The sequence below is a fragment of the Rattus norvegicus genome, chromosome 8, assembly GCF_036323735.1.
Source record: "Rattus norvegicus strain BN/NHsdMcwi chromosome 8, GRCr8, whole genome shotgun sequence".
Taxonomy (NCBI): Eukaryota; Metazoa; Chordata; class Mammalia; order Rodentia; family Muridae; genus Rattus; species Rattus norvegicus.
This window is the reverse complement of record NC_086026.1, coordinates 129,712,751-129,728,060: the sequence shown is the minus strand read 5'-3', so window position 1 is coordinate 129,728,060 and position 15,310 is coordinate 129,712,751. Positions and strand designations below refer to the sequence as shown.

General features: G+C 48.9%; 1 protein-coding gene across 8 annotated transcripts in view; it reads left to right on the top strand.

The window, feature by feature from the left end:
• The window catches only part of Ulk4 (unc-51 like kinase 4), a 295,125-nt gene that overhangs the window by 115,495 nt on the left and 164,320 nt on the right, over positions 1-15,310 (top strand). For all 8 annotated transcript variants that reach the window (XM_039082734.2, XM_039082731.2, XM_063265850.1 and 5 more), the window contains one exon: positions 10,381-10,429. In XM_039082734.2, coding sequence (XP_038938662.1) covers positions 10,381-10,429 — 49 coding nt within the window. The remainder of the gene's footprint in view (positions 1-10,380; positions 10,430-15,310) is intronic.

The window sequence follows — 15,310 nt, the reverse complement described above, 5'->3', positions numbered from 1 at the left end:
AATTCTATTCCATTGGTCTATCTGTCTGTCTCTGTACCAATACCATGCAGTTTTTATCACTATTGCTCTGTAATACTGCTTGAGTTCAGGGATAGTGATTCCCCCTGAAGTCCTTTTATTGTTGAGGATAGCTTTAGCTATCCTGGGTTTTTTGTTATTCCAGATGAATTTGCAAATTGTTCTGTCTAACTCTTTGAAGAATTGGATTGGTATTTTGATGGGGATTGCATTGAATCTGTAGATTGCTTAAAGCAACAATTTTTATGTCACAAGTTAGCACGGTTTTTGTCAAGAGACAAATCGTGTCTTGTATCTTATTAATTTGAAGTTTTATATAAATTAGTCAATATTTTATTTTCTATCTTTGTACCTACAATAAATTGTCCATTCCCAGTTTATGACCTTTAGTTACCAGATAATGGTCTCACAGCTAACCAAGGAGAAATGTTTTCCTTGATTGGAAATTTGTTCCAAGCCTGCTTTCTTTTCTTAGTGCAATTAGCCATGAACACATAAAATTTTACAGAATTCTATTTACAGCTTTTATTCTATACAGGCCTTGAAATTGTATCAATTTAGGAATTCTATAATATCATTATCAGGAATTATGAAGTCATCAACTTGTCTAAACTGCATTATTACATGAAAGTTCATATAAGATCTGCCCACTAGGGTGGGCTGATGCCCAGGACTTGTTAGCCTATGTAATAGTGGCAGGAAAGGCATAGAGAAGCAATCCTGGGATGAAGTCTCTGAGGACCTTTCGTCTCAGAGTGCACCCATCACAGCCATGGAAGACGGTGGGGCCATCTCCAGGAAACTCACTTGATTGCCATCACCTTTCCTGGATGGCTTCTGACAGACGATTATCTTCGAATTCCTTACACAAAATACTTAGACAAGCACAAGGATGCTTTATTTTTGTTGACTTTGTCAAATTGGGGCTCAGCCCATGTCAGAGAGGAAAGGACCTTCCAAGATCATGATGTGCTTTCTTCACATCTACTCCCAAAGCCAGGAACAGACCAGGTTAGAAGTGAAGCAGGCTTCACCTAAGATCCTGCCAGACATACCCTGTCAGACATGGATGGGAGGAAAGGGTGGAAGGAGAGAACCATCTCTCAGACGCTGTCATCTGACCTCATGCACATGTAGCACCTAGAAGTGTATTAACACACACACAACACACACACACTCACACAACACACTCACACACACTCACACACATACAACACACAACACACATACACAGTCACACACACACAACACACACAACACATGCACACACACTCACACACACTCACACACACACAACACACTCACACACACTCACACACAACACACACAACACACACACTCACACACCACACACACTCACACTCACACACACAACACACACAACACACACTCACACACACACAACACACTCACACACACAACACACACAACACACACAACACATGCACACACACTCATAGACACACACACAACACACAACACAACACACACACACTCACACACACACTCATAGACACACACAACACACAACACAACACACACTCACACACACACTCACACACACTCATACACACAACACACATAACACATGCACACACTCATAGACACACACACAACACACAACACACACACTCATAGACACACACAACACACAACACACACACACAACACATGCACACACACTCATAGACACACACAACACACAACACAACACACACACTCACACACACACACTCACACACACACTCACAACACATGCACACACTCATAGACACACACATAACACACAACACACACACACACACACACACACATATGATGGCCAGCAGAGAGAGAGATGTAATCATCGATGGGAAGAGAGGAAGATGAAGGCATGTGTGGCCCCAGGCTTGCCTTCAGGTTCCAACGTAAGCTTTCAATCTCAGTGGAGAAAGAATTAGAGCTGAGGCGAGAAGCACATGAGTAGGTTGGTGGCAGGGTCTCCCTGCCTAAGCTCTGGTCCTGCAGGGTGAGCACAATTAGAATAGAGCAATGCCACCTCATGGCGGATTCCCTGCACTGGGGACTGGTCTGACCAGCAGTGCAGTTTCACGTGTGATATTTCCCCACTGTTCTCTGTCAGCAGAGATGTGACTTCAAGGTCTCGTGAACACTGAGCAGTTACCCTGGGCCAGAAGTGGATGGCTTATTTGGTGTGTGATTTACAAGGAAATCACCCAAGGGCTCATCGTAGGTAAGGGCTGCAGGTGCAGCATAATAGGGAGAAAGCTTGCCTAGGTGTAGGTTCAATGGTCAGTGCTTTAAAAAGAGTCTGTTGTAGATAGTTGCTGCTAGTGATTCTCCTCGATGGAATTACCTAGTGTGATGCCAGGAACTGACTGGATTCTCAAGGCAGCTGGGATGTGCGGGGTGTGGGGTTCTCCATGTCCCTCTCAGTCCTCTCAAATTTAACTCACCACTTGCTCAGACTCGCTCCCCTTCCCACTCGTCTTAGGACTCGGAGGTGATGAGCTGTTTCAGGCTCAGTGAGGGATTAAAGATGCCTGCCTGCTTCTCTGGTTCCTCTCTCTCTCTCTCTCTCTCTCTCTCTCTCTCTCTCTCTCTCTCTCTCTCAAGACTAGCACAGGCTCTTGGCTCTCTAGGATAAGTGAGTAGCTCGCTGTGTGACCATGCTCTGGTGGTGGCCAATGCGACATCTGTCAGTGTCATGTTGCAGTCTCCCTCCTTGGCTCTCTCCTTGTGTTCCGAGGTCTGTTGACAGCTCATCTTTAATGAGACTCTGCTCACCTGGTCCTGTGGACCCTTGCTTTGACTTTGGAGCTCTTTTCCGTCCTTGTGGTAGTGGTGAGACCATGTGGGTCGTGCACATGCTAGGCAAGGGCTTCTGCTGAGCTGTGTCCTAGCCCCGATTTTAACCCACCTGAGAACAGTCAATGTTGTCTGCCATTCTCACCATCAATGTAAAGGTAGGGGGAGGTGACCAACAGCAGGCTTCCTAATCTCACACCTCACAGGCCTCGCTGCATGCTGACTGTGTCCTCTGCTGTGACCCTCAGGTCTACAGTGTGGGGTGTCCTGCACAGCAGGCCGGGCTTCACTGCAGTGTTTACCCATAGAAACCGAAAATTGAATTTCATGTAATTTTCATACATTAAAACACAGTCATGTTTTGATTTCCTTTAGTCCTTTAAAAAGCCTAACAACTGTTTCCAGCCAATGGGCCACACGAATGCAGGCTGCTGGTATGGAGCTTGGCCAGTGGGGGCATCCCTGCCCATCCTGAGGCAAATGAAGGCCAAGCTCAGCAGCCTGGCTCACCCTCGAGCCTGACCTCCTCACCTCTGTGTGTGTGTGTGTGTGTGTGTGTACGTGTGTGTGTGTGTGTGTGTGTGTGTACGCATGTGTGCCCACACGAGTGCATGTTTACATGAGTTTACATTCACTGTGTGAATGTAGCACCCTCAGAAGAGGGCACTGGAGCCCCTGGTGCTGGAATCACAGGCAGTAGTGAGTCAACCAGTATTGGTGCTAGGAATAGAACCTAAGACCTGTGCAAGCTCAGTGCAGGCTTAACCACTGAGCTGTCCTTCCAGATCCATGAACACGTATTTTAGCCGTATTTTAACTCCGTTCCTGTCTGTGAGCACAAGGACCCCCATGTCACCCACGTGCCACCCACATGTCACCCCTCCCCCGTGCTGTCCATACCTTCCACCTCTCTTTCTAGCTGCAGTCTGCTTTCGTGTCATTTCTCTTCACCCCATTACATGTCTGTGCCTCAGTTTCTTCTCTGACCAGCAAAGGACTCGGTGCTTTCCAGCACTGCTGTCACAGTTGGCTGCTGTTTAAGGTCCTCACTCTGCTCACTCCGGTTCCTTCCCTAGCGCTCGCAGTTGTCAGCCCCCCTCCCCCTCCCCCTCCCCCTCCCCCTCTTTCCTCTCTCTCATCCTTGTGCACCGTACATGGTAGGCATGAGATCCATGCTCGAATGGATGGTGAGAAAAGGCAGAAGCACTTACCTGACCACAACCTACATTTCATGAAGTAACTGAACCAGAGAGAGAGAGAGAGAGAGAGAGAGAGAGAGAGAGAGAGAGAACGAACACTGCCGTCTTGTCTGCAGCTTCCTTTTCTCACTCAGTGTGTGTGATGAGAGACCCAGCCTGTGGTCTCATCACTAAGCAGATGTAGTTCAGGACTGTGTTACTGGGTTGTTAACAGAATTTCTTTTCCCCTCAAGTGTCTTTCCTATTGGAAGACACTGAAGACACTTTAACCTGACCAGACATTCTGTTGTGAATATTGTTACCCTTTCTATGACTGTTTGGGTAATGCAAGAGTTCTGTGTAAACAGGGTATTCCACTATAGACTGATACTGTAACTTAGTTCTAAGGCTTTCTCAGAGAGTGGAGCAGTCAAGCCTATTGGCCTGAGCAAGTCATGTCTATGTGTTTGTATCCACTGGGGTAGGAATTTCCTCAGGGAAAAAGTGGTCTGCTTGGACAGAATTCTTTGGGTTTTTGCAAGATAAACGTGTGTTAAAATTGTGGGAATTTCAACCCTGACATCTTTGTGTATGTATGTGAAAAATATATTACACACATCTACACACACACACATATACACTTACATACACATGCCCCCCACATACATGTGAGTGCGTGCATGCATGTGCGCACACACACATATACTTCTTGGTGAGATCCTGCAGTCTTCTGCACACATGCATCACCAATGTGCACTCTCACGCTCTCGCTCTCTCTCTCTCTCTCTTCTTGGTGAGACCCTTCAGTCCTCTGCACACACACATCCCCCATGCACACATGCATGCACACACACATCCCCCATGCACACATGCATGCACACACACATCCCCCGTGCACACATGCACACACACACTCTCCTTGGTGAGAGCCTGCAGTCCTCTGAAGTGCATTAGGAAGCATGGCAGGGGAGCAGATGTTTGGAGGAGAAACACCACAGACATCCTTGCTTTGGGGACAGATGACACATCATCCTGTAACTAAACATTAGAAAGCCATTTAATTTTGAAGCTGACTCACTGAACAAATAATCTGAACTGCAGCTTGATGTTGGAGATTTTTAATTTAAAATGACTGTCACTGGCCCACTAGACTGGTAAATTATATAGACAAAAAGCTTTGTTTATAGTCAGCTGCTCCTTAAGTCAAATAAATATAAAATCTAAGGCTCCCAACCAGCATTGTTGGGGGGCTAAGCAAGTGTGCCCCCAGCTGGGTGTGCACCACCAACTCTGTGTGTACCCCCAGCCCAGTGTGTGCACCCCCAGCCCAGTGTGTGCACCCCCAGCTCAGCATGTGCACCCTCAGCTCAGCATGCGCACCCCCAGTTCAGTGTGTGCACCCCCAGTTCAGTGTGTGCACCCCCAGTTCAGTGTGTGCACCCTCAGCTCAGTGTGTGCACCCTCAGCTCAGTGTGTGCACCCTCAGCTCAGTGTGTGCACCCCCAACTCAGTGTGTGCACCCCCAGCTAAGTGTGTGCACCCCCAGTTAAGTGTATGCACCTTCAGCTCAGCGTGTGCACCCACAGCTCAGTGTGTGCACCCCCAGCTCAGTGTGCACAGATGGACTAGAAGCAGAAGATGAACTTCTCCAGAGGATGGATGATCTTGGCATTGTTCTTTTAAGAGGAGGCAGAGGTGTGGTGTAACTGAGGTGGGACGAGGTTAGGTCTGGGGCCCATAGCACTCCAGAACAGGCCTGGAGTGTCCCAGTCCCTGGAAGACTCTCCCAACCTCCACATCCATTTGCCACTTCCACATTAATTCAATGCTATGTTTTAGGGTTATTGCAGGTATAATTAAGATGACCTTAAAATGTAGAGAAGGCCCCAGCATACAGGCCCTTCTAATGTGGTCTAGAGCTCAGGGTTAGGGTACCAGTGAGATGCAGAGCTTGTAGAGGACTGGATGCAGAGATGATGCATTCTTTACTCAGGGTTAGGGTACCAGTGAGATGTGTAGAGGACTGGATGCACCGGGATGATGTCAGTGATGCAGAGCTTGTAGGACTGGACGCACAGGGATGATGCATTCTTTACTCACTTTGGAGATGGAGGGGACCACATGGCAAGGACTGTGGGGTAAATTTTGGAAGATGTCTCTAGACAGATCTTTGTGTTGACAGACTTTGGGGACAGTAGGACCCAGGGATCTCATGCCAGGGAAGGGAAAGACTGAGCCCTGGCAGTAGCAAGAACACAGACTTGAACCCATGTCCAGCATGAGATCACACACAGTTCAGCCACTTGCTAGACCACCAGGCAGGAGGGACAGAACCCAGAGAGAGATGACATGTGGGGCCACACCTGACTAGGACTGCTTAGCTCTGCATACGGCTTGCCGTCTGTTTAAACCCAGGTCTGTGTCAGGACCCTGACGATGGATGAGGGAGTCTCTAGATCCCAATGCAGCCATATTGATTAAATCACCTTTCTTGCTTTCCACTAGTATCTCTTTGGTTGACATATACGGGAGGGATGGGTGAACCTTTTGGAAGAGTTTAGGCCCAGACCCTAACCCTAAATTAAACCTCAGTTATAGTAGGAGCTGAATGGGTCTTTAGCTGGTAGCCAGCAATCGAATGGGAACCTGAATCCTCCTGTAGAGATCTGACCTCTGCAAATAGTGCGAAGATTAGAAATGGTCTCTCCTGTACTCAGCCTCTAGACTAGAGCGCTTCCTGGCACACTCTGATTCTGGCTTCATGGTCCTCTGAGAGGTTGCCCCAAGCATGCATAGCCAACTACACATCTGAAGAGCATTGAGCCCTTAGCTGGATGTCTGTAAGCTGTTAGTGGGTGACAAGCTGCTGTGTGACCACAGTTCCTCATGGGCCATCCATCTCTGTTTCTCTGAACTGCTGCTACTCAACTGAGGACTTTCTCTACTTGTCACAGACAGATACCATAGATGCTTGTGTTCTACAAAGACGGCAACATAGACATTTCCTACTTGGAGTCCAGTGTAACATAAACATACCACTCCCAGTCTGTGATGAGTCCATCTGATATCCATTGATTCCCTTTGAACACTCCTCACCCAGGCTCACTGCCTGGACATTGGACATTCATGCTGGGAATGCCCAGGAGATGTGGAGGGGACAGTGGTAGATGCCCCAGCAAACAGAATCAACCAAGAGGTTTTCTAATTGCCCCAGGTACAAAGGCATGTGAATGGGGCTCCTTCCCACACCTTCAACTCTCCAAGATACCCCATCCTCTGTCTTCCCAACTGTGACCTCAATCACTGGGGGCCAAAGGCAAGACCAAACATTTGGCCCACAGAGCCTGCAGATTTTGGAAAATGGTTGTTTTATGTAACTGCGTTTAAAGTAGTTACATGTTTTTCCCTAAAATAGCACGACAGTGACATCGTTATAAAGACATCCTGAAAAACACATGAACAGAAGCAGAAAGTGTAGATTATCAGTCCCATGACACTTCATGGGTCAAAGCAATCACTTCCTGTTTCCACTCAAGGGGAGAGACTGAAGTAGGTGACAGTGCAGATGCCAGAGAGAAAGAGAGAGGGAGCGGGGAAGGGAGGGAGGGAGACGAAGAGACAGAGATAGAGAGACAGAGAGAGACAGAGAGAGACAGGAACACACACAGAGATGTAGGTAGAGGAGACCCTTGGGGAGGATGTGTCCCTGCTGGGAGAAGTTGGTTTGTAGGTCCAGGCCTTTACTTCATGTATTTTGCTTCTGCTCTCATCGTTGACACAGCCCCATGACAGAGGCAACTTAGGGGAGGAGGGATTCATTTTAGACACTTTTTTACTTTGAGATTTGTTGTTCTTGTTTGCATTTTGTTTGTTTTGCTTTGGTATGGCACTTGGCACGTTTGTAGTGTATCCTGGTCACAGCCACTCTTGTCCCCCTTCCCCCTTCTGTCCCCACCCCAGTCACCTTACATTCTCTTGTTCTGTGGAGTACACGGGTTCTGATCAGTGCTGCATGCCCCGGTTCTGGGGGTTGTCTACCCAAGCATGGCAACCTTCCAGTAGCCACACTGGACAGATAAGGGGAGCCTCCTCCCCAGCAGGCAGGTCTCACTTGCTGCTAGTGCCTCGGCCCAGGGGAGGAGCCTCGCGAGCCTCTCCCCAGCCCACACTGGAAGTTGACCTGGCTTGGCCTTATGCTGATAACCACGGCTGCAGTGGATTCATAAGTGTATAGACCCAGGCACAACTGACGTTTCACAGGGTTCCACCCGTGCTCCTCTTCTTACCCGTCCCACCCGCCTTGTCTGCTATTTTCCCTGAGTTTGGGGCCTTTGACATAGATGTCCATTCAGAGCATGGCCTCAGCAGTCACTCCTCAGCCGCTGAGTAGTGGTGAATCTGCATCAGTGGCTGCCCACGGGGGGGGGGGGGGGGGGGGGGGGGGGGGGGGGCTGCCCAGACCGGGAGCAGCACTCAGCACTCAGCGGGTATAAACACAGAGCTCTAGAAGGCCACTTAGCAAACCAGTGAGAATAGCCCCTCTAGGGCCTGTGACTCTCCAACCAACCACAAAGTGCTTGGCTAACCTGGCCCTGCCCTCTCTGCCTTTGCTTTTGACTCATTTAGAGTCCATGTTTAAGTGTCATCTCCTGGTCTTTTCTCTATTGAATATGGCATCTTTCTCTGTAGCTCAGGCTGGCCTTGAATTCACCACGTGGATCAGGGTAGCCTGGACCTTATGAGCCTCCCGCCTCAGTCTCCCCAGAGCTGGGTGTGTGTGTGTGTGTGTGTGTGTGTGTGTGTGTGTGTATGTTTGTGTGTCGCGCATCACCATATCAGCCTCCTGGAGTGTTTCTGTACCTGCTTCATTTTATTTAGAACAACAACCAGTGAGCATCATCCCCAGTGACAGCTTCTGTCCTTTCCTTCGCTGACTGGCACGCTGTCACATGCCAAGGCCACACTTCTGTGCTCCTGTTCTCTGAAGGGCTCTCAGGCTGCTGCGGCTCAGGACTGCAGACACCTTGTGGGGAATGGCGGCCATCCTCACTTCTGTGTTTCCGCCTGGGAAACCCACATCTCCCATTCCCTTTGCAGTGCCTGTGAGCACTGTGATGCCCTCTTTTATCTGTGTGTTATCACAGACAGACAAGCTCCTGGGAGGCCCATGCTACAGCCCTGTTTCTGTCTGCACAGTGTTATCAGTGACGCAGACAACAGAGCGCACATCTACAACAGAGGCAATGTGCTTGTCTTATCCTGCAAAATCGATTCTAACAAGATACTTTAAAAGATCATGCTTCCTTGAGATTTATTTCTAATATTTTCAGAAGTGTGTGTGTGTGTGTGTGTGCACATGTGTGTGTGTGCGTGAAAGAGAGAGAAAGCGTGCGTATGTGCAGAGATGCTGCAGAGGCCAGAAAGGGGATGGAATCTCCTGAAGTTGGAGCTAAAGATCGTTGTGAGCCGCCCAGTGTAGGTGCTGAGAACTGAGCCTGCCTCCTCTGCCTCAGTAGTGTGTGCTCTTCACCACGGAACCATCTCTCCGGCAGCCAAATGTGGTCACTGTTAACCAAATCCATTTGGAGAATAAAGTTTTATTGGTACAGAGCTGTGCCTGTCTGCCTCGGCATTCTTACAGCTGCCTTCACACCACTGCAGCTCAGCTGTGGTTGCCATAGAGACAGAGGGGCTGTGCAGGCCTGGTATTTACTCTGGGCTGCTGCTGTTTGTCTTGCTGTCCTTCAAGTTACTTTTTGTGGCACTGGGGTAAAATTTCTCCCACTGAGGTGTGCCCCAGCCCCAGATTATCAAGCGTAATAAAAACCAGCTTACTTGGAAGATTCTGGTTTCATCAGGGCGATTTTCTCTAAAGTTTCATGAAATAATTATTCTGTTATAACTGATGATAATTTATAACCAGATTTGAAGAAAGAAAGTGCCTAGAGTAGACTGGGTGATTGGTGTCCAATTTTTTAAAAATTAAAGGCCATTAAAATTCATTGCGCATTAATTTATTTATGCCGGGAAGAAGCTAATGAGACAGAGATAAGAACGTGACAGCATCGCACGCCAGTGGTTCTGTGTGCAGTGTGCACTGGTTACAGCGTTTAACCCGGCATTACCTTGGTTGGTTGTCTTTACAATAATCGAGAATTTTAATTAATTTTCACATTTAAATATCAGTTAGGCTGAGCTGATCACTGTGAAGATGTCTCGTATTTATGTTTAATTGCTGGAGTTGCGTGTATCCAGTTAGGCTTTCTCCAGCAGAGATTACACAGTTAGACATGGGGGCTTTGTTCCACCCTATTAGGGTAGCAGTTTAAATTCATATCATCATACTGGTGCTAACCCCCTTTCCCTCCCCTTACAGGCTTGTGGCAGAAAGCAAACTGGTCCCGCTCATCTTCGAAGTAATTCTGGTAAGATTGCAAACACGTCCTTTGGAATTCAAGTGAGCGTTTCAGGTTTTGGGGTGAACTGTATGGTTGTCCCTCCCTCCCTCCCTCCCTCCCTCCCTCCCTCCCTCCTTCCTCTCCTTCCTTCCTGCAGCACTTGTGTGCAAACCTTCTCTTCAGCATGAACGTCAGTAGGCTCCAGATCAGCCATCACACAGTCGTCTTCCTCAGAACTCAGAACAGCTTAGCTTCCTTTCCCCAACCAAGGACAGGCATCTTAAACAAACACTGCCCATCTAACCACATCTTCGATCTGTGGCTCCTGTGTGAGGAGAATGAAATGTGGATCTCAGCACTGGCTTTCTTTGCCTGTGAAAATCTCCCCCTCAGATTCTGGTAACCTGAGAGTCGAGTTGCAGCTCAGAGTACGGGAGTGCCGCCAGCCACAGAAAAGTTCCCTTCTTCCTAGCACCCTAACCTGCAGAACTCAGGTGATGGAGGGAGCTTCCCTTATTCATTTCAAACTGTGCCTGTGTGGAAAAGCAAAGGCCAACCAACTGTGCCTCAGACCCTAGCTCCAGTGTTGGTGGAGAGCTGGGTTTCCTTGGAGGTGTCTATCTCTGATGCCAAAGCAAACACCACATACTGTGTACAAAGAGTTGATGGCCGCGTCTCACTGTTCTGAAGGCAAAGGCTTGTGCAGGGTCTTGCTGTGACCCCACAGGACAGAGGTGGGAAGGCAAGGAGCAGGCTTTGTGGAGCCACCCAGGAGGAGGGAGGGGAGATGGGGATGCTCCACCTCCTAGGCGTGTTATCAAGCACAGCTGTGGGCCAGATGTCAAGAACCACATGGTGAGTGTGGGGTCCAGGTTAGAGGAATTGCTCAGAGTGCGGGAAGGGGGTCTAGAGGTGATGTTGGGAGGAAGAGAGAAGAGGGCAAGGAAGATATGCCTTGAAGCTGCTGAGTGGGGCTTGTTTGGCTTGCCACAGCCCTGTGCATGCCTCTGCAAATGCTACTGTTGCTTGGCAACCTGCTTGGGCTGAGTCATCGAAGCCACCTCTGAGTGTGTCCGTTTCCAGACACAAGTAGGCCATGGGGCCAGTGGCACAATAGATAGTGTAATCCGAGGATGGATTTAAGCTTGGAAAGACCTTGGGAGGTGTGAGGGGTGCGATGGGAGTGTGCGTACCATCCTGGCCTCCGAGTCTGTGTCCTGCCAACCGGGGCAGAGCTTCTCTATCAGGTATTTCCTGGTACTGTAGATAAAAACCTGGAACTGTGAAAAAACAGATGCCCCTCCTTTGAGTCCGTTTCCTAGGTAACCAGGTCACCAGGTCACTGGGTCACTGGGTCGGCATCTCTCCACCCTCAGAGCACAGGCATCCCTTGCTTGCTGCTTGTTACAGACTTGAATTGGTCTTGTTTTGGACGACAGTGGAGGCAGAAAACTGCTGAGTTGGGCCATAAAAGCTAGTCACAGTGTAGAAAGCAAAGGGTTCTGGAGCCACATTTGGTGTCTAAAGAGGGCAGTGACACAGAGGCTCCAGAGCTAGGCAGATCTTCCTGGCAGATGCTGTGATGACGGTGGGTCCCTGCTACGGGTGGCTCAGTTCCCTTGCTGACTGAAAAAAAAAGTTCTCATCCTCCATGGAACTGTATGCTGTGGGGGAAAGCCTCACTTGTTCAACATTTGAAAACATGGACATCTGTCCTCAAAGGGAGCCTGGGAGGGCAACAGGGTTGGCTTCCCCAGCCAACATGGTGGAGGGGTCTATGCTGCAGACGGCATGGGGGCGGTGGCAAGAGCATCACCTGAGTTCCACTCTTATATGCAAGTGTGTGTGAGAGTCTTGTATTAATATGTGTGTGAGGATACATTCTGGATCAAAACTGGGGGCCGTGAAAGCAAACTGCCCATTCCTTTAAAAATAATAGTGCTTTTTCTTTGAGAATACCATATGTGTATATGACACATGGTGATCTTACTCACCCCTAACTGCGCCTATCCTCACCTCCCAATCCCCACCCTCTCCCAACTTCACCTTTTTGTTTCTGTTTTTCTCAAGAATCCCCAGAGCGCAATTCACACTGGCCATATGCTCCTGGGTTTGGGACCATTCACGGGGGCGTGGCCAATCAACGAGGAGCCTTCTGGGAACTCCTACTTCCTCTTCCTGCAGCTAGCTCCTTCCTGCCCATGCTGCAGTGCTGGCTGGCTGACTCTTGCACACATCTTGTGCAGGCGACCCCTAGTGAGTTAGTGAGCACAGTGGCTTTGTGTGTTCTGAAACCACCTACACCAGGTTCCCCACCCCTTTCCTTTAAGCCCCTCCTCCATGATGGTCTCTGAGGCTTGGGGGCAGGGGCCACGATAGACATGTTCCTTTGCATCTGAAGGATCCACAGATATTCTTTGACAGTTCTGGGTTGCTGCTTTAACCACCATTCAGTGTGCAAAGGAACTTCTCCAACAAGGTCTGAGAGAGGCACAAACTTGTGAGCAGAGAGAGGAATCTAAAGGGCACCTCACTACTGCGTTTGGTTAGCAGAGTAATAGATACTCGTTGTTCTGTCCGTTCAGTTAGCAGAGTAATAGATACTCGTTTTTCTGTCTGTTCAGTTAGCAGAGTAATAGATACTCTTTCTGCCCATTCAGTTAGCAGAGTAATAGATACTCGTTGTTCTGTCTGTTCAGTTAGCAGAGTAATAGATACTTGTTGCTCTGTCCGTTCAGTTAGCAGAGTAATAGATACTTGTTGTTCTGTCCGTTCAGTTAGCAGAGAATAGATACTTGTTGCTCTGTCCGTTCAGTTAGCAGAGAATAGATACTTGTTGTGGCCGTCCCGGCCATCTCCATGTCTAAAATTCCAGCAGGAAATTCTTTCTGGCAGGTGTTGTGCTGCACCTTCATGATCAGCAGCGGTGAGCATTTAGTTAATGCTCACACCACTATTAAAGCCTGGCTGTCCCGCCCTCTTTCCCACAGGGAGTGAGGGTGAAACCTGCTCTTCACACCAGGAACTGAGTCCTACGCCCTGAACCACTGCTAGTGTGATGCTCTGAATCCAAGAGGATATTCAGTGTTTAGGTTCCTTGTTGGATATTATTTGTAACTTTCATATTTACTTGTTGGTGGGGGGACCTACATGCCACAACATGTGTGTGGAAGTCAGATGACAGCTTTCCATCATGTTGGTTCTGGGGACCAAACTGGAGTCATTAGGCTTGACTGAAAGTACCTTCACCCACGGAGCCATCTTGTCAGCCAGTGGGATTATTTAGAGAGGATGTGCGGCTGTTGAGTGAAGAATAAACAAGGGACAGCAGCTACTTATATGAGGTCAATTCCTACTGTGCTTCTGTCTGTCTTCATTCAAATAGCCTGTGTCCTCCTCATTAGCACACACACTAACCAGTGCTATGTGTGTGGCAATCTGTGGACCCACCCCTTCCTCTCGGGATTCCCCACCAGCTCTCCCTGTTCTGTGAAGGACACATCTGCATCTGATGTTTCTGACCTGAAGCAAACCTTCCAAACCTGTGGCCCCTCACAGTTGCTGTCAACCAGGTGATCTGGGTGTCACAGCTGTAGACAATTGATCTCACATTTATTCCCTCTGCATAAATGTGTTACAGAAGTCTCTGTCTATGCAAGTCTGAGAAGACGTGAAGAGTAAGGGTTCTGAGTTGAATTGTGATGTTTTTCTCTCTGTCTGATAAACTCCCTGTGCACTTTACAATTGGCCTGTTCCTGGAGTTAAGAAAACAGCACATACCTCTGTGTGGTTTGACATCTGAGTCTGAGGGCCTGTGTGGCATGTGCATGGCATGTGTGTGGCATGTGCCATGTGGCATGTGCTTGTGTGTGGTATGTATGTAGTATGTGTGTGGCATGTATGTGGCATGTGGCATGTGTGTGGCATGTGGCATGTGCATGATGTATGTGGCACATGGCATATGGGTGGTGGGATCTGAACAAGACCCAGTAAGAAGATGGTGAGGGACCCATCAACAAGACAGCAGCACACCTTGATTCCTAGCATGGCAGCCTACAGTGACCTCTGGGTGACTCTTCTCTTCACTCTGCCCAAAGCTGTCTATGGTTAAAGCCTGTATATGGGCTTTGCACCTTGTAGCTTTGTTCTTCCTTCCCAGAGTTCCTTGTACCCACAGTGCACTTTGTTTCCTTGGTGAGCACTCGCCCTGAAAAGGGTTTTCTGGTGCAAGGGTAGCTCAGCAGTAAGGAATACCACAAAGTCACCCATGCAACAATCCTCACACAGGAAATTTACTGGAGAGAAACAGAACGGAGGCTGCCTCTGAGCGGGAACAGAGACAGCGGGGGCTGGAGGAGGGGAGGACTTTTATAGGGTCTCAGGAGCATGGCCAGTGAGCAGCTGGAAAAGTATTGCTTCACCATCGACCCTGAGTCACCCACCGGTCCCTGCTCTGGAACAGGCCAGAGATAGGATGATTTTCCACAAGCCTGTTACCCTCCATCCCCCTCTTCTCGTGGGCAGGAGTCACTGGCTTCTTCTCTGTGGCAGGCACCCAGGACCAAGATGAAGAAAGTGGGCCGAGAGCTGGCACGCATGTGTTGCTCTCTTCTCTCTCTGGGTACCCTGTGACCAGGGGCATCACATTCCACTTTCAGGACTGTGAGTCGCCATCGCACCCCCTCCCCTCCTTGGGGTTCCTGCGTCCAGGAATTTCTCTGTGGCATAGGGAAAAAGCCAAACAGAGGGTGAGAGAAGAGCTTCCACCCCAGAGGAAAGGGTGTGCTCTGCTAAGTGTGTGTGTGTGTGTGTGTGTGTGTGTGTGTGTGTGTGTGTGTGTAGGGTGTATCTCTCAAACTGACCTTGGACGGGATTCAGGGGTGAAGGAAGAGCTATCCTGGAAGGGGA